This window comes from Perca fluviatilis, chromosome 4 (assembly GCF_010015445.1).
Source record: "Perca fluviatilis chromosome 4, GENO_Pfluv_1.0, whole genome shotgun sequence".
Lineage (NCBI taxonomy): Eukaryota > Metazoa > Chordata > Actinopteri > Perciformes > Percidae > Perca > Perca fluviatilis.
Window position 1 is genome coordinate 5,185,961 of NC_053115.1, and position 20,272 is coordinate 5,206,232.

The 20,272-nt window shown below is 39.2% G+C and overlaps 1 protein-coding gene across 2 annotated transcripts in view; it reads right to left on the minus strand.

The window, feature by feature from the left end:
• The window catches only part of cntn4 (contactin 4), a 163,324-nt gene that overhangs the window by 135,198 nt on the left and 7,854 nt on the right, over positions 1–20,272 (minus strand). For both annotated transcript variants that reach the window (XM_039796925.1, XM_039796924.1), the window contains exon 2: positions 8,659–8,795. In XM_039796925.1, coding sequence (XP_039652859.1) covers positions 8,659–8,713 — 55 coding nt within the window. In that variant the 5' untranslated portion in view covers positions 8,714–8,795. The remainder of the gene's footprint in view (positions 1–8,658; positions 8,796–20,272) is intronic.

A 20,272-nucleotide genomic window follows, 5' to 3' on the forward strand; every position in this document is an offset into this window, starting at 1 on the left:
GTATATTTACAGTTTGAATTTCGTCACGCCACTTACACAACATCTAACTAAATGTCTTATAAACCTAACAACGGTGTCCGATTTCAAGTTAATTAATATTTGTGAAGACTAGGTGTTTCGTTAGCTGTGACTGTCCCTTCAATCCTAGCTACAAATCACGGATAGTTAGCTTCCTTTTCGGCGTAATTCGAGTATATTTACAGTTTAAATTTCGTCACGCCACGTGTACAACATCTAACTAAATCTAACAACTGTGTCAGATTTCAAGTTAATGAATTTTTGTGAATTCCAGAGGAATTCTAAGAGGAGGCTAGCTAGCTAGCTCTCATTGATAGAGCTCCATCCAGCCGCAGGCTCTATCAATGAGACTCACGGACAAGCGGCGTTTATTTCCCCAATCGTTTGTTTAAATAACTCAACACATTATAATTACACACATTAAAAGATTAACTGGAACCTGTGGTAAGAGAATGCTGGCGTAACAAGCTCGCTGACCGCGCTTTCACTCACATACACTGGGCATTTAGCTAGCAGGAAGAGGGGAGTTGGAGGCCCTGGAGCTCTGTCAGAGCAGCGGCATTTCGTAGTCCATTAGCCCAAAACGGTGACTTTGCGTGGGTATGGAGTATTGTGGGTTTCCAGCCGTGACTGAGCTCCATCTACCTCACAATAGGCCGGGGTCTGTGAAAGAAGGCAGGCCAGGCGGCAAGGCAGCAAACCAGGTAGCACCGGCGCTGAACTCCGACACTCAGGCGGACAAAATTTGCAATTAGACATCAATTTTCGTAAAACGGCCCGTATTGACCTCTACATAGTTGATTTCTCGCATAAAAAAGTCTCAGAAGTGAATTTAATGGTAAAATAGCATATGAACAATGTATACAATTTCTGAGATCTGCACGACCTAGATTCAGAAGACTAACTGATCTCAGGTCAGTTGTGTAGCCTATGCAAAGGTTGGGGCGTGACAAAGAGAAAGACGAGAGCCAAATGAGGAGGAGCCGCAATACTTGACGTCAACTATGGGGCTCGTTGAGATTTGCCCGTTTTCAGAGGCAGTTTCAAATAGTGAGATTTGCAGAGAAAAGAGGTGTCAATGGGATTTAGAGGTTCTATGTATGTCCTAGTTACCCACTAAACTGTCATTATTCAACTATGACAAGGTAAAATCAGTTTTGCATTATATCACCCCTTTAACTGGATAGTCAATAAAACCTTGTATTTTGTCATTTTTGAATTTAAAAAAAGAACTTGCAGGCACAAACCATCTTATCACATTTGCTAGTACTTCTCTTAACTCTCTCTCTCTCTCTCTGGCTTTGTATGGCTGATGTCATATCTTCAATTTCCCCAATGTCTTATGTATTTTATTATCTTTTCATTTAAATAGTTTTTTTACTGTCTCTTGTGCTGCTGTAAAATATGAATTTCTCAACTAAACTCTTATTTATCTCATCTTATCCTTATCCTGCGTTTTTGTCTCACATTTGTCTTATTTCTATTGAAGACGTATAATGATGAAAATACAGTTTATTGTTTATTTGGTTGTTACCTCAGCAATAATACTCTTCTTGGGGCTCCACAAAACAATGCCTGATAGATGCGAGATGTATATCAGCAGATACTCTTATTTCAGCGGAAGATGCTTATGAACTGATTCAATCTGCTGCGTTAAAGTAATATAGTGATATTCAGCCCCACACTCTTACGAACAAACCTGCATATGTGCATACAAGCGTAGGTAAGTCAGCTGGCAAAGTGAGGCTGCAAGTGAATGTGCTCCCACTTGCAGTTTGGTAGAAAAGCTACAGGGACTTCCAAGGGGACTGCTTGCTGTGTTCATTTGCGGTTGAAAACAAAGAAAAGCGTTTGATATGATTTTTCTTGAACTGAAGTATTTTGGAAAGCTGGCAAGGCTCTCACTCCTCACCCTATCAGTTTCATTCTTGTCCATGTTTCCCAAATCTCTACAACAGACATGAAAGATTTTATCGTGACAAAAGTATGAGCGTAACACCCAGGTTTACAAATTCCACTCAAAATTCCCCCTAAAAGTTCCCAAAACACTAAAAATGCCATTATTTGAGCTTAATGTCACTTTAATCATTGTGTTACATATTGGTGTCTGTTATTGCAGTCAGCTGGGAAACAAGCAGGTGACTAATTCAAAATTGTAATTGGATCTTTAGATTCAACTGGCAAATATATTATTATCATGCTTTTTTATTCATTTGTGCACAAAAAACAAATCAATGCATAACTCCCAAGGCTGAGGAGTGTAACTAAAGCTGCAAAGAACATCTGATTCTGTACAATTCCTTTCCCAAAGCCTCACTCTCCTTGCAAATCCATTCTTGAACTCTGCAGCATACAGTACTAAAGCCATACTTTTTAGGTCTGCATATTATGCATCATTCCTGTTTCAAGTAGTCAATGTTCAGCCACCTCTCTAATCCATATCCAGGCCATATTATCCATTGTTAAGTGAGTTGTGTCCCAAACAAATAAGCAGGAGGGTTAGTATAATAATCCTGTTCTCAAGCCTAAAGATCTAAACATGCTCCAAGATGTTCATTTCCAGCTCAGCTGAAAACCCATTAGTGTTATGGAGGTTTAAGTATATGCATCCCTGAAAGATTGTTTAAAGCAACTATTCATGCCTAGTGAATTTTGAAAGAATGATACACCGATACACCAATTTTAGTCTAAGGGCAACCCTTTCATGGATGTGGTTCACAGCATTCTCTGTGAGTCTCTCTTCACACACTGCTCTCACTCTGTACTGTAGTTAAAACATATAACAACTGTGTCCTTATTAACCCCTGCTTTTCCCATGATGCAAAGCTGCATAGCCTGCTCATGCTTTTACATCAAAGCTGTCTGAATGAAAAGAGGCGACAAATATTAACATGAAGACAATTGTAGAAATCTGACAATATGCTATGCTTTATGTATTTAATACCTGATATGACCTTCTTGTTTAGAGTATTTGTTTCAAAAGGCACCAAAACAGTTTTGATTCTTGTTCAAGATTGAGCTGGTGTAAAAATCATGTAATTTTGGAGCTAGCCCAACATCCTTAAAAATGATGTTTAAATGTATCAATCTGCAACACAGGATGGAAATGTTCATTTAAATGCCGGAAGTAGTGCCCTTCATGAAGAGAAATGAAAAGTAAAGTTGTTGTTTTTTTACCACGCATCATATACAGTGGAGTAACCTGACAAATGAATGCAAGCCAAGACACCAGCAGCGTGCAGGCTTGGAGTCTAAGGCCCTGTTTACACGACAACGCTCGCTGGTGAAAACGACTAAATATTTTATCAGATGGGTCTTTCGTTTAGACGGCAACAGCGTTTTTGGGGCTTAAAAACGCAAAAAAAGTGAAACCACCCTCCAGAGTGGAAATCTTAAAAACGCTCCACCGTTGCGTTCCCGTCTAAAGGGTAAAAACACAACACCAGCCTCTATTGTTGTGGTGGCTGGCCACCCACCCCATATTTCGTACATAAATCAAAATATAGAGTGATTACTCGCCCATTGCCCCTGCGCCGTTGGGTATCCACAGCCTGCCTATACTTCCGGATGGCTTTCAGCTTTGATGATATCTGACTTTTACAGATGGCGTCTTTCTCATGTGGATATGACGTCCGTCCAGGTACAGGATACTGCTGAAGAAATTCTGTCCATATGTCTATATATGTTGACTGGCAGGACTCCCAGTCCACGCCCTGTTGTGCCTTTGTGGCTCTAAGGTTGTTTGGAGCAATAACTCCACCTCCTCGTCTGTCCAGACAAAACTGTCAGCTTTTGTTGTTCGTCTCGCCATGTTTTGGGTTGGTGCTACTAGAGAGTGTAGAAGGAAGGTTCTACGCAGGCGCGCGGACTTGGTGGTGTTGTGTGGCAGTGCTTCACACTACCATCTAGGCGCCTGGTGTGCATACTACATTGAATTTCACACACTTTTGCGTCACCATATGCACGCATATTTCCCCCCCAAAACGCTTGTCTAAACGTGGAATAAAAAGTGCGAACGCAATGCCACTTTTGCGTTTTCTCTTCAGATCATAGCCTAACCCTAACCATAATTGTAACTGTACAGAAAAATACTTTGCACATCTATAACGTGAGACAGGTGTGTCGAAGGGGTACGAGTAGGTCAAAAGTTGCAAAGAAACTCCCAGACACTGTCTAACTTGCAAAAATGAATTTAATATACATTTCAGTACTAGACTGCCTGAGGAAGGCGGGAGTTTTTTGCAACCTAACTTTAACCATACCATGGATAGCCAAAGTGAAACCAGAACTCGGGGTTCTGTTTACTAAGTGATAAAACCTCATTCAAAATCCCATTGACTCAAATAACTAAAAACCCACCCTTGGAATATACTAGTCTTACTCAACAGTACACCATGTGAATCACTCCATATGTTTTTTATAAAGGGTGGTATTTTTTATGTTTATTCAATGTTTCAGTCAATCCCCCATAAGCTCAAGGCGAACACAGGTTAAACGTCACAGCTCCGCAGAAGAGGTGAGAGTCAACGGCCGCGGCTAGTTCAATAACAACAGAGCAACAAAGTTATGATGACACAAGTACCCACGGAGGTACATTTTCAGGGGAGTTGTAGTTTTATGTAGGTTCACCCTGAAATCCATTAAAGCTAAAGTGCGTAGTTTCTGTCGCCCCCATGAGGAATTATAAACAATGACGACAACACTGTCGGCGCGTCCACATGATACAGCCTTCCATGATCGCGCACGCGCCCCCCCCCTCCTCCACGCAGTTGCAAATAGCCAAGAAGGACACAGAGAATTAACAAAAACATGACGAACTCCTTAGAGGTTATTATCTTCATTTGAGCTTCTCCGTGGGAAAGTTGCCACAATCTTCTGAACATAGCCATACTGAGAAATCCAGAGAGAGTTGTGTGGAGCTGTTAGTCTTAATTAGCTTTGTAGCAACTCATTTTGGCAATGGCTTGAATGTAACAGACGTTCATTAATATCAAAAAGTTACACACTAAAGCTTTAACTCCACAAAGATTTCAGTTTGTGATAGCAATTTCAAACCCAGCCCCGATGTGACACCATGACTTCAGCTCTCTATAGTTGCCACGCACAAATATTGTAGGAAAAAAATGATTTCAATAACGTTAGCACTGATTCTCGAAAGTACGCTGTTTTACTTTGAATGTAATCCCAAAGGGTCCACAATCCATTTTGTGCATCACTAGGCTGTTGATCTGTGTCAGATCATGTTTGCACCCTTGATGCATTTCTCCATAAAAGAAAAAAAACCTGTATGAGGTATCACCTCCACACCCAAAGCATGATGGTCAATTATCATCAGCTGTCTGCTGCGTGATTGGACTGTTAGAGCTAGAGAGAAACCACAAGGCCAGTGCAATATAGCTCAAGGTTCCCTTAAACAAATCTGATAATCTAATGTGCACAAGAGGGCATGGGGTTCACACCAGGCCTAATGTGCGTTGAGTAATGAGAAGGAGGGTTTCACCAGAACTCCGACTCCATCGATAGAGCCTTTTCTTCATCTTGATTCGTATAATACCTGTTGATTAAACACTCTGAGTGATTCAACCGATGCTCTCTGGTGACCCTCCTATTTGTAAGGGAGACAAATTAAAGTCCTCCATCAAAATGTGATCGATGCCAGAGAGCCTCTGGCTGAAATGGGCACCATGGCATAATGAAGCTATAATTCAACTTTACTGCTCGGTAAATGAATGATGGACGTTTGAAAGTGATGGGTTCCTGTTAACTCATTGCCTCTTTAAAACTGTGTATCAATTTGAAAAAAAATGACCTCTATGTAATCTTCTTTAACAGCAAGAACATTATTAATTACTGTAGCTACAATATTTACAGTATTGTTTACACAGCATGTAGCTGTTAAGGAAAAACTCAGGAGCAGCACAACTCCTTTCACATACCTGAAAAGGTTTTGGGAGATTTTGATGACTTACACAGGAGCATTTAACGAACACTCATTTGAGGAGACAATTAAGCAGCCAGTACAGTTTAACTACGTTATTGTGCATTGCCGTCCCAATTCTCTGAAGTTCCTGTCCTCCTGAAGGTGTATTTAAACTCATGCTGGATGTTTAGCTGGACCTTTAAGGCAAAGATCTTCAACAGGGGGTCCGGGACCCCCAGGGGAGCCTCAGAGTTACTCCAGGGGGGCCACCAAATTATTGTTTGATAATTATTTTATTTTTATTAAAATGTCTGATATATGAATCCAACATATTATTAGCAAAAATAAATAAAAAAATAACTCAACATTGATGATAGGCTTACTGGACTATAGGTAAGCTAGCCACTAAGGAAGCCATCCACAGATACAGTTAAGCTTAAGGATTGACTGTGTAGGTTTAAAATTAAAATATGATGTATGTCAACAATTATTTTAATAGCTAAGTATTGTATGCACCATAAAAAGCTATGTGTAAAGGCCTTAAGCCTCCCTACATGTTATTGTTGGCCCAGTTTAAAATGCAACTCAATTTAATATAATAGTAGTGGGTCCCTGCTCTGTCTCTCTTTCAACTAAGGGGTCCTTAGCCTAAAAAACGTTGAAGACCCCTGCTTTAAGGGAAACAAATATATTGCAGGCACCATAAACACAGATGTTAAAGCCTGGTTCAGCCTATCTCTCTCTCCGGGTAGTAGACAAAAGTGTGGCAGGCCCACAGGCCTCCAAAAGGAGACAGTCCTGAGACAAAACATTATCATACATCCCTTATCATACAGCTACCCTCCTTGAATCTGTAGAGAGACAAACATAATTAAACATGAACAGGTTTGGTTATCAGAGACGAATAATTCACGTCCCCTGACCTATGACCAATGAGCGTTCCCTTTGTCTCATCATACCACAACATGGTGTTTCTGGAAATGCCACCACAGTAGCTGACTGAATGATGGATTCCTTGGTTTCAGATTCAGATTCAGAAAACTTTATTGTCTGCCATGACATAAAATCTTCTTAGGCGTGGCTCAACATACAGTGCAAAAACAAACTTTGACAGAATCACTGATTGATTGGTGACTTACTGTAACTAAATGTCTTAATTAGGGTCAGTCATGCTCTTAAACTAATCCAGGTAACTCTGCAATACCGGATTTAGGAATTAGTTTATAAAGGGCCTTTTGAAACATATCTTACACTTCATTTAAAAATCCATCTTGTTACTTGTGGAAAATAAAAACAATGAAGCCTTTGGCAAAAATGTGCAGCGCCCTATTTATATCTAGTTACTGTATACAATGAAAGTCAGTTAAAACAAATTAACGCTAAGAAATCATTTCCACTTTACTGAGATCAACATTAAAGGTATCCTGTAGAGGACCAACTCATAAAAACATTGCTCCACAGCACTACTAGTGGTCAAATCTCAGGGAACCTTTAAAGTGCTCATTTTATGCTTTTTGGCTTTTCCCCTCTCCTTTATTGTGTTATATATCTGTTTGTGCACATTATAGGTTTACAAAGTGAAAAAGCCCAAAGTCCACCCCAAAGGGACTTACCATCTCCAACAGAAAACACTGTTCACCAACAGCTCCAAACAGCTCTATTGTAGTCCAGCCTTTACTTCAGAGACAGACGTGGTCACTTTGTAACACACGTTATAATGCTCGCCTAGCTGCTAGCATGGCACGCCCTCATACTCTACAACTGACAAGCTAGCAGTACTTACTGTGCATGTGCAACTCCCAACAAAGATGGAACAGAAGTGAGATGTCTCACTCTGTAACTAAAACAGAGAGCTCAACACACAGGGTGAAAAGAGGAGCTGCAGCAATGTGCAGTACAACAAATATATGGTGTTTTCTGAAAATTAAACCACATAAACCTATTCTGGTACAACCTCTAAATACAATTATGAACCTGGAAATGGGCATAATATAACAACAGCACCTATTATAAAGCCTTAAATAGTAATGCATTGATTTATTTAAAATGATTATATTATGTGGTAAATGTATTCATCTTCAGTCATGTTTGTTATGCCATTATGTGACAAGAATGTCTATAAAGTTGCAATGTTGAATATTCATAGATACTAATCTAACAGCATTATACAACACTGTACAGCGTACAGTACATTTGCCATCCGATATCTCTTATTGGATGTTTTTAAAAGCTTTATGTAATGTCTTCTACGCTGGTTAGGTTCAAGGCAGGAGATTAACAAATCATTATTGTAGATTCAAGGCAGTTTTCCACTTCTGATAAAAATCATTCCCTTGTTTGTGACCTATGCAACTAAGGGAAACTGAATATTTTCATTGATGCGGTACACGTCCTTCATTCACATTAAGGTTGGTATTGCAAACCTTTTCTGAGTGCCACATACAACACTAAGGCAAAGCCAAATTGCAATATTGCCTGTGATTGGACATCTTTAGCAGGCAAAGGCATACTTTAACAGCAACTTCCTTAATAAATGGATTCTACATTTTCTTTTCTTTTACATCAGTGGGAAAAACATGTTTGCTTATGGATTATCTACTTGCGGTTGCTCCTTTCTAAACTACGGCTTTCATACTGTCACCTGCCCCAAATACATATGAATAAGGACTTCACAAAGGCAGCTTTGGCATGCATCAAAAGTTCTTAATAAGATATTTTACCTGCAAGGTACCCCATAAGTGACTGCAGCACCAGCAGTTTCCATAGCAACATCATCTTCAATTTTGTAGGGTCAAAGTAGTCTCACATTCAATCACAAATGTATGGAATCCGATTTGCACCTTTCTGGTTTCCCAATCTGAAAAAAAGGAAACACATGAGATGAGTAAGGTGGTATAGTTCACATTAGCCGCTTTCCTGACCAGCATGCCTATTGTTTCACAAGTTGTGGAACAAAGAAAGACAGCAGGAATGTACAGTACATCAAAGAGCACAGCAATTATGAACTGCATTTATAGCTCAAAACTCAACTTAAAGCAGTGACTTTATACTTTTATATTAAAAGTCTTTGGATCCCTTTTAATCATCAAATAAATATTAATCATAGTGTAACTTACTCCCGTTTCCACTTTTCTGAAAGTTGCTTCACAGAGTAAAAAAAAAAAAAAGGTTTCATACTTGGGTGGATGCAGGGCACATAAACACAAAGTACCTCATATACATTCATTTTCATATCTCCAGCAACTCTAGGGACAGCTACTTTCAAGTCAATATGAAAGCAAAGCCGCTCCTATAAGTTCTCATAGCGTTGTTCTTGCTTGAAGCCTCATAGCTTTTATGCTCATAAAAGTGCAAAGCCAAAAGATGAAAAAGGCTGAAACATCTAGAAGAATTCCACAACAGTTGTGTGCTTTTCCCTCAACACAGACAATATCTCCCAGGAGTGAGAATTAAAACTTGACAGTTTGTTGAGTGTCAGGAAGGCAGCAGCTCTCAGTGTATCAAACCTCAGTGACAGGAAAGAAGCTGAAGGCTAAGGTGAAGGAAAAAAATGTGTTGCGTTAGACTGTCAGATCTCATGAAAAGACTTCATATTTTTTGTCAAACATTATGAAATTGTTTTGTTGGGGGCTAACTACTCAGTAACTAAGTTTTTGATTATCCGCATGTACTGTCTCATTATCTTGATACGGTACAGTACTGAGTACAAAAGAGAATTTGAGAATTGTCGTCTGCGCTAATAAAAAAAGTTAAGTTACAAATTTGGTTTTGCAGAGTTCTCACCAAAACACTTTGTGTATATATCTTAGGCGTTTTTTGGTGATGGTATTTTAAGCCCCCAACGTCTCCTACCAGGCAGTGTTCTGACCGTTGACTTCAAGGCACCTAACCCTAACCATAACCATAACCATAACCATAACAATTGCCTAATCGACTTCCAGGCAGCACTGCGACGGTTGACTTCAAGGCACCTAACCCTAACCATAACCATTGCCTAATCCTAGGCAGCGCTGCCTGGAAGGAGACGTTGGGGGCTTAAAACACCAATAAACGTTTTTTTTTTGCTTTTTCTACAAGCTTTTGGCATAGTAACTGAATGTCTTACAGTGTTATTTTCAGAATAAATTAGGTAACTTAGAATGTGAAATGGTATTTTACATACCATTTCACATTCTACTGTAGGACATATTTTCATGAAAAATAAAGTTAGTACTTCGCACTGTCAAAACTGTACTGATTATGTAAAATGGAATTAGAATAAAAATAGACTTTGATTTTACTTGATTTGCCAATTTTTATTGAATTTTCACTAGTGTTGTCTCATTTCCTTTTGTTATGGATACATTTTGACATCACATCACTTCTCCATTAAACTTATTTATTACTCTTGTGTATATACACATGTAAGGGAAACCAAGATGATACATACAACAATAAACAATTCCAAAAATGAGTATGTGTAAAGTGAAAGGAGTTCGTAGTGACAAACCCACAGAGAATTAGAGTGATCAGAAACGCTGCAGTTTCCCTTTTCTCTTCAAACTGTTAGCATCTTTAAGCTCGTTGTTTTGGTTTTACGGCCTGTAAACTTTACTGTTTTGGTTCAGTCTTATCGCTGTCATCTCTCACTCTATTGCCAGCAGCAGCAGGCAGCCGTTTTCAGCAAAAGTCTCTGATAAAGCCACTGTACACTGCCTGCCCAGCACCAAACTGCAGACAGACACAGTTAGCGAACTGCGACCAAAACAGAGCTAAAAAAGAGTGAATTGAGTGAATATTGGACTTACATTCATCAGGTGGACAGAAACACAACTCCAAATAAAGGCAAATGTTGGCTGTGTCTGCTGGATATGTACCTGTTTGCTATCATGTTAGCATTTCAGTATTATAAGCAGTAGGCAATTTGAGGGGAATGCCATCCGCCTTGTTAGCAAAATGACCAAATTGCATGCCCCTTGTTAAACTGCCACCCCTACCTCTCCACCCCCTAGTAGAGAGAATGTAGGGCAGAGGGCTTGTTTAGTTGAATATCTTAGTCTAGTCTGCCTCATTGATCATTTACTTAAATGAGGTATGTGCAAGTTAGAATCTATGGCCAATGGCTCTGAAATATCAGAAGCCCAACTGTGTATTGATAAATCCATGGCGCTGTCCATGGTGCTGAAGTAGCAGACGGATTTATAATTACGACCTTTTCTCAGAGTCTCGCCCTTCTGTCAGTTTTTTCTTGGATCTATAATAATCCCTAAACTTTATAGCTAGGGGGGTGGGGCAGTCATTCCTGGGGTGGTTCGCTAGTTGTTTTTATCATGACCCCAATCTGAATCCTACCTTTACATAGGCAGCTTGCAGTAAATTTAAACTGCAACCATAGAGGTAGCAGATTGGAACCGCTCATATTTTTTGTAATGTTCATATTAGTTGTTTCAGAAGGCAAAGACACAGTGTGTTACATGCACAGCAGTAACCGGGGTATGTGAATGCCAGTTCTCCCCCGTCTGAGCGTAGAAGAATGGGAAGAATGAAGGAAGTAACTCTACTCAAGGTACAGCAGGTGGAGCTTTGCCAACATACAACTGGTCATAATAAGGCTTTTTCTTCAAGTTGACTTTTGTCAAAATTACCACAACTTGGACAACTTGGTCTTATAATACATCCATGCCCATGATCCATGCTTGGAAAGCGATGAGAACATGGACGACTTTTCAGCACTGTAAATTTAGTTAATTCTCTATGCCTTCGCATTTTCAGTGTTTCCCTCATAACTGTACAGGTCTGGTGGGCCACCAGTCCTCTAGCGAGCGAACAAGCTAACATAATCTAACTAACCAGCCGACCGGCCGGCCTCTAAGTTAATAAAGTTGAACAACTTAATGTTTCATTCACAAAATCTTGTCACAGTGTAGGAAAGCACAGTGCTCTCGCCAGATGAGTGACACATTAGTTTGGCTCATTGTCTGCAAAGTCAACCAGTATCGCATGAAGGTACAGTATGTTGGCTGGAATTAGCAAGATAACCTTAACGTTAGCCAGCAACCGCAAAGAGCTGCTTGGTCCCTCCACTTCTTTGCTGAGAGAAAGCGTTGACAGCCCCGGGGGGGGACAATCTGTTTAGCCATCTCCCGGTGTCCACTGTGTCTCAGCGTGGAATGAAATAGATGGACCGTAGGCTCTTTGCTGCCGATGGCCCGCTACTGATTCAGGCAACGCTGTTTGTTGCATCATAGCAACGGTTTGTCACTCACAGAGCTGACAGATTATTTATGGGTCAAAAACCACTGCAGCGGAGTAGGGAGGGGCAGTTATAACCTACAAAGCATGCACAGACACGTAAGCCGAGCTTACTCCGGTTAAGGTGTATACATGCACGGTTATGAAAACTCAGATTTAAACCGGGGTAAGGTGTTTACTTGCCGTTTGAGAAACCGGGGTATTGCCTTAACTGAACTGTTTTTTAAACTGCATGTAAAAGCATTGATTTTGACATTAATGTATGAGGACTTGTTGGACAGCAGTGACACTTAATGCAGTTAATGCATTAATCTTTATCCGTGTGGCATGTAGGAGCCTCGTCAGCGTGAAAAAAATCCTCTTAGAGTTCACAGCACACACTCTAAAACTGTAGTTACTGTTGGAAACTACTTTTCTTCTACTGCTTTTGTTAAGGTCTGTTTTTCCAGTATCAGATTCTTGCTTTTGCCCCCTCCCTGCTTTTCAACTCAACCTGATAAAGCACCCAGGCAGCTAAAGATAAAAGACGACTAAACTTGCTCTTGCCTACAGCTGCTGTAATCTATTTAAGTAGGCCTACTTGATGCCAGGAAAATGGAAGTTGATACATGTTCTGGCTACACAGAGCATATCCAGCTGTGCCTTGCTAATGAAGGTACTGGCTAGTTTTACAACGCTATGACACAAATTTCTTCTACATACTCATTTGCAAGGACACATTTCGAGGCACATAACAAGAAAAGATGACAAGATGACAAAGGGAAATAAAAACCAGGTTGACCCTATGAAATTGTAGTGATACTTTGACCCACAAATAAGTCATACTGTTGTGAGTACAAAGAGTACAATGACTATACAATTGAAAGAAAAGGACAAAAGGATGAATGCATTCCTCCCCACTGTATTAAAATAAGAAGCAATAGAAATGTGTAAAGATTACAACTGTTAGAGATTAAAAAGAAAAAAAAATGAATCGCAATGCAGTTTTTAAACGGCCAAGGGCATACTCTACTTTGATTTCATCTGTTTGACTTCTTAGTTTATTTATTTATAGATTTTTTTTCTATTTATTTAGTTATTATTATGTGTGATTTGTTTTAAAAATCAAAAGATTATTATTATATAAATTGTTATTTATGATAATACAATGCCCTTGCACTGCTAACATCCAAAACTGCACAATATATTTATTTTTTGATTATTCCATAACCTGCCCATAAACCTGTGCAATATATATATATATATATATATATATATTTATATAGAATGTCTATATTCTCTACATAACTACATAATACAGTACTCAACCTGCACTTTGGTATTTAATGCTTCTTTTGCACTTCTGGTTGGATGTCAACTGCATTTCACTGGCTCTGTACCTGTACTCTGATAAATGACAATAAAGTTGAATCAAATCTAATCTAATCTAATCTAAAATACAATTTCAGTTGCACTTTTGATAAAAGGACATCTGTTGTTTTGCAAAGCTTATATAAATAAAGGAATATTTAGCAGCTCATTCGGTTTGAAAATAAACGTGCGAAATTGTATCTTCAAGTTAAAATTGTGAATCAAATCGTGAGTTAAGTGTGTATCGTGACATTCCTAGCCACCATTACAACTCATGCTATCAATATTACTTCTTCTTCATCGGCGATAATACATGCATCCCGCGGAATTTCCTGTGGCACCGGAGCAATCCCGGAAGTGGAACGTCGAGGATATAGAATTTGTTAATAGTAGTAATGTAAAAATAATTATAATTCACAGATATATTCACCTTTTGTAGTGCTGATATTCCCTGATTCTTTGCCATCATTCCCTTTTTTTTGCAATTGGGTTCAATACCACCCAGGCATCAGATATCAGATATAAAATGTACTGCAACTGCCTGGCAGAAGGAAATGACGGTGATGACACTTCAGGTTATAATGGGACAAGATAATCAATGTATTCAGTAGTAACAAATTACCAGAAAATGAAAAGATTGATAGAGTTTCACCCATCATACATTTTCGAGCTTAATTGATTGAGGACAATAACCAGTGTACACACAGGACTTTTTTTATACTTACACAGTAGTTGCAATATTATTCTACTGTGAGTCTGGATAGGAATCTGTAGAACATTAGAAACTGCTATAAAGATGTGACCACTGAAATGTATGATTTTATTTCGAAATTACAGATTTTTTGTTTTACCTGTCTATTGGACCATAGATAGAAATCACCTGTTTTGTTCCCCTTAAGATCTATGCACTGTTTGCCGCCAAATATTTGTCGAGGCAGAGAACAGTCCAGAATCGATCTATTGCAAAAGCCTGTTCCAAGAGGAAACTGATGTCTTTGTGCAGCAGGTGCAAAATTGCACCTTGAATTAAATAGGCTTGGGAGGAGATAACACGTTTGGTTAATGTACTGCACTGGTCCAAAGAGATCCATCATCCAATGTTCAGAGATATCAGGGCGGAAAGCCAAACAGAACCAGCAATTATCGAAGGGACAGTTCAGCTTTAATAGAGCTGTATCTACCAGTCGCTATTCTAACATCTGTAGAGGATGCAGCCACTTTTGGGACTCTAATATGTTATGTGGCATGGATTGCTTTATGTTGGATGCCAATCACACCACAGCCAGAATAGTTGGAAAGTTATTTCAAGTCAAACCTATAGTCTAACATTCACTAACAGAGTGGGGGAGCTTTTGAATGGACTGCCATGCATGCTCACATGCTGTGCAATGGCACAAAGAGACAAGTGCTGTGTGCTTTAGACCTGTTATGAGAGCACAAATACCTACAGCAATTCCCAACTAGGCAAGAGCATGACCATATAATTCAAATTGAACATATTTCTACAAAAACATATTGCTGCATTTGAAAAAAAGGAATTGTAACAAAGAGAGATGAATAATCTCTAAAATATTTAGGACTGCTGCTATTATTTTCATGATCAGTAATCTGCCAAAGTGATCGGAGTCAAATAGCTCAGATAGCTTATTTTACACTGGTATGGAAAAACAGTATAGGGAGGCAAGGAAATACTCTGAGAGGCTGTAACTGTCGCTGTTCCTTTAAGCCTAACTACTTTTTTGATACTTTTACTTAAATAAATAAACAAATGATCAGTTAGCATTATTTTTCTCTTAATCAACCAACATATTATTAATTTCAGCACCACCTAACTATTCCTCTTCCTTTACAAAGAGTAATCCCGATTCTCCAATGGGCGTCTGTGCTGCGTTCCGGCTGTGTTCCGGTTATGTTCCGACCTCCGCCACGCGCCATACCACACCGGGAGTGTCTCAGAAGCGGAGCGTCTTGCCTGCCAGACTAGCAGAATGCCCCACGGCTTGCGTTAAAATAGACCTGGCTGGCACGTATCTTTAGCTGCGCGGAGAGCCGCTTCACGCACGCTTCTGGTCGAATATCAAGAATTGGCTTGCTCACAGGGGTCGTGACGCGCCCGGAACGCAGCGCTGACGCACACGGTGGAAAATAGGGGTAAGTCAGCAGCTCATAGCTCAGCTTTATCACCAAACCTGAGCTCATTTAATTAGAAATACTGTGGTTGTTGCAGCTCAAATCTTCGCAGACACAGAGCTACATGCAGTGAGGGCTGAGATACCAAATAGGGCTGCACGATATGAGGAAAATGCGATGCGAAGATGCGATATGCGATATTGTTGTTTAATATCGCGATAGCGATATTACTTGCGATAAATAAACAAATATGTGTGTAAGTGTACTCAGTTCTGCATTTCTGCTGCTTTCGGTATTCAGCTAAAATACAACACACTGATTGTAGAAGAAAAACATTTCTAACATTCTTTTATTGGACAAATTGAACATTGAATTGAATGTGAAAGAAAACCTGGAATCCTTGTTGATAAAGAATACAGTCTCTCTAAGGAAAAGTTGTACATAGACTTGTACGCATTTAGTCTCAAAAGGAAAATGTTTACCTACATGACAAGCTCAAAGCTCAGGGTTATCCTTTTTCAAGAACATTGGCAGGCGATGAGTCCTCTTTTCCTGTGTAGGGTAAGTGAAGCCACCTTACCTTGCAGCTAAAGTCTAACAGTGTGTAGACCTAAAAGCCTGAGGTAAATGAGCCATGGAATCCCCCACCACATTGTCAGTAGGTTATTTCCACAGTTTTGCAATTATGCAAAATATACATAAATGACACTCGTTAATTGTGGGAGTAGGATTTGGAGCGCTTGCTTTGCCTACTATACAGTCTGTGCGGTCACACATTTTGGGCTGTCCACATAATGGTCCGCGCAAACCCACATGGGCAGATGACGACGCAGACCAAAGCGGACTCTCACAGACGCGGAAAGTATGAAGCTGGTTAATAGCGGTGGCAGTAACTCAGTACGTAGGGAGTTGGGATGGGAACCGGAGGGTAGCTGGTTCGAGTCCCCGTACGGACCAAAGTACGAAGTGTGGACTGGTAGCTGGAGAAATGCCAGTTCACCTCCTGGGCACTGCAAAGATTCTCTTGAGCAAGGCACTGAACCTGCCTGTCCAGCATCTGAGTGTGTGTGTGTATTTCAGGCCTGTGTGTAGTATGTTCTAACAACAGAGTGTAAATTGTAATTTACCCACTGGGGATCAATAAAAAGTATAAATTAATAAAATGAATAAAAAGTAATGTCATTTCATCAATGCACTCATGATACTATCTCATTTTCCAGTTTCTGTGTTTTAATTTTTTTTTCATATTCATTATCAATTAATTATTATTAGATGGTGTTAGAGCTGGCTTTCAGAGTGTTTCTTACATCAATACATAGTTTTTTGGAGATGCTCTCACTACAAGGTTCTATTAAGATGCTGATCATTCAAGGCTTGTCAGGTTAACTTTATCAATAAAGACCATTCAAATCAAAGATATAATCAATGGGGCGCCCAGATAGCTCAGTTGGTAGAGCGGCGCCCATATATAGAGGTTTACTCCTCAACGCAGCGGGCCTGGGTTCGATGCCGACCTTTGCTGCATGTCATTCCCCCCCTCTCTCCCCTTTCATGTCTTCAGCTGTCCTGTCAAATAAAGGCCTAAAATGGCCAAAAAAATTATCTTAAAAAAAAAAGAAATACATATAATCATTGAAATACACCCAGGGTTCCTGACCAAGTGTGGGGCAGCTGACTGTGACAGCCCTACTGAAGAGCTCTCTGCTGTATACCCACATCACTGCTGATGTGGCTGGCAGATTTCTGGCACAGTTCTGAATTGGAGAGTGACTTCTCCAAACTGTATCAAGTGCCTGTCTAATGTTGAGAACTCATCTAAAGAAAAATACTGAACTTATGCTCTAGCTAAGAAACTTATTTTAAGAGAAAAAAAAACGAATTTGGTTCCAGTATAGAAGTCTTGTCCACTGTAGACAGCTCATACAAATATATGCTGCCTTTCAAGGATTTTTGAAAACAACATGAATATAGGTCAGTGTTATTCTGGCTCAGACAGTCTCGTCATTTTTTATAGTGCAGTCACAATCACCCTTTGAATTTCGGTGATAATCTGTCAAACATTGACATTGGTATGTAACACTTGTGCTTAATGTGTATTTGATGCCCTCTAAACTCACACGTGGGCCCAGCCTGCCACCCCCATTTGAAATGGTCTAGAACGGCCATTGCAACCGCAATTTAAAATAGTTTGGGCTTTTATTTAACATGTTTTTTTACAGCTGGCACAAAACTAGTCTAGCAAGCACAAAAGACCATTCACTTTATTATTTGCAGGTCCGCGGCAACTCTCAGTTCTTTAAAATCAAGGCAGGAGACTTTGCTTTTTGATGCTGCCTTTTTTAAGTAATTGTTCATTTCTTACACTGTCGCTTTTATTCATATAATTCATACCTGGCGTATTCTGTTTGAGCTGTTTTTATATTCTTCTTTATTGTTTTGAACTATTTTTTTATGTTTTATGTTAAGCACTGTGAATTGCCTTGTTGCTGAAATGTGCTGTATAAATAAAGCTTCCTTGCCTTGTTTGTTATGACAAAAAAACTCCAAAGCTACATAATATTTTGCATTATGCCCAGTAATTCAGCATCATATAATGAGATCAGGCCTTATCAAAAGCCAGGTGATAACAATTTCAGACAGAAATGGCATCCGTTTTTCAGAAAGACAAATTTGATGCAAAAGAGAAGTCAGGTGTATCTCCCAGCCACAACACCCTTCTATTCTGATATCTGATGTTTCCAGCTTTAGCGACACAGATGCACTGATGACATATGACCATGTAGAGGCTAAGGAGAGTGGACTTGATTGACCTTCTGAGTACATGGACTTATAAGATTGTCTGGCACAAATGACTGTAACAGAGTTTTTGAGGTTGAATGGATCCGCATTTCTGATCTGATCCAAAATGAAGAGTTCTATTCCACAGCCGAGCCACATAGGCATTATGTTTTTCTTTTCTCATATTGTCCTTGGTTTAAATGAATGAACCAGTTAATTGCACTTTGATACAATGGCTACAGAATCACATTTATCTGAACCACAGACGTCTGAAATGGTCTGCTAAACAAACAGTGCCTTTCTGGAATGCCTAATTAGAAACAGACGAGATTTTGAATACCTGCATGTTGCATCATCTGCAGTTCTCTCCGAATTTACTTCACATGAACAGGAAGTTCTTGCGATATAGAAAAGCTCATTAAGGACTTGTTTTTCTCTGGATACTGAACAAAAACGTCTTTAGGAGACTTTAACCAGAAACAAAATGCAAGGAATGATGCCACATCCTAATACAGTAGCATCATTTATTAATTACAAAACATCCATTGAAAAGCTGCAACATGTGCCCACCAATCAGCATATTGCCTATATATTCAAAATCTATATTGCATCAAAGAAATAATCTAATATTCTTTGTGAATGTGGATAAAAAGAGCCTCATTATGTACCCTGATACAGTACATTCAAAGCCATTACATAAATATCAAAAATATACATAAAAACCAAAATATGTTCCTTTGGGCTGTCTTTAAACGTTCTCCAGAGGCTGGTACCCTTGAGCAAGACACTTCAAACTAGTGGCACTCAGCAGCTCACAGGTCTGTGTGTGTGTGTGTGTGTGTGTGTGTGTGTGTGTGTGTGTGTGTTAGTGTGTGTGTGTGTGTGTGTGTGTGTGTGAAACATAATACGACTCACAAATGCCACTTCATCTTTGGATAGCTTACATGAAGGTAAACCGTGTATGTAAGAGACACTTTGGATGTAGGTGTAAAACCAGCGGGAACAAGAATGAAAAATATTGACCTACAGCTGCTGGGAGAAGATCTGAGAGGAAACACTTGACTACATAAAAATAACACGCCTAAACATGATATTTGTTATGGAATCTGCATAATATATTTCATTAGGCAGCCGCAGATGTGTTATGCAGGACTGAGTGAAAACTGAAAGCAGTGTGCGCTTGGGAAAAGCTTTCAACAAGTTGCGAGACAAATACAAAAATCTCTTTTTTTATCATTTCACGCCGTGTGTAACATCTTTATAACTCGATTTAGAACATATCTGGTAGGGTTTAGTGACTTTCCAGTAATATTAATATACTTGATATGCTTATATATAATAATATATATATAATTTTTTTTAAAGAATATGATATTTTTTTAAACATTTCTTCTGAGCACCCTTCATCCTGAATAAATATAAAAGGAAAAGCTAACTTAACCTTAATGTTAATTCATCATTTCATATATTGACATATGTTCTGTTGTTAGTGGTGTGTATCATTCATAAAAAGTAGGTGTTATCTGAATTTGGGCTACTCCAATCATATTTAGTATGAGACGAGGACGAGATATCCTGGCTTTTAGTCCTAAATCAAGCTCTAAAATCTCTGGATCCTACATATCCCATGATGCAACTGAATAGCATTTTTCATTAGACTAAAAAATGAAAAATTACTTTTGATAAAAAATATATTAATAAGAATAATTCCCTGACAGAAATAACAAAAAACCTGGGCTGCGTTCCGATTCACAGTGCACATAAACAGTTCTCCCTACAACCTGTTCTCATGTACCTTGGAAATCCAGAGTTCTAATAAGTAAATAAAGTGAATTTGCTCAGCGA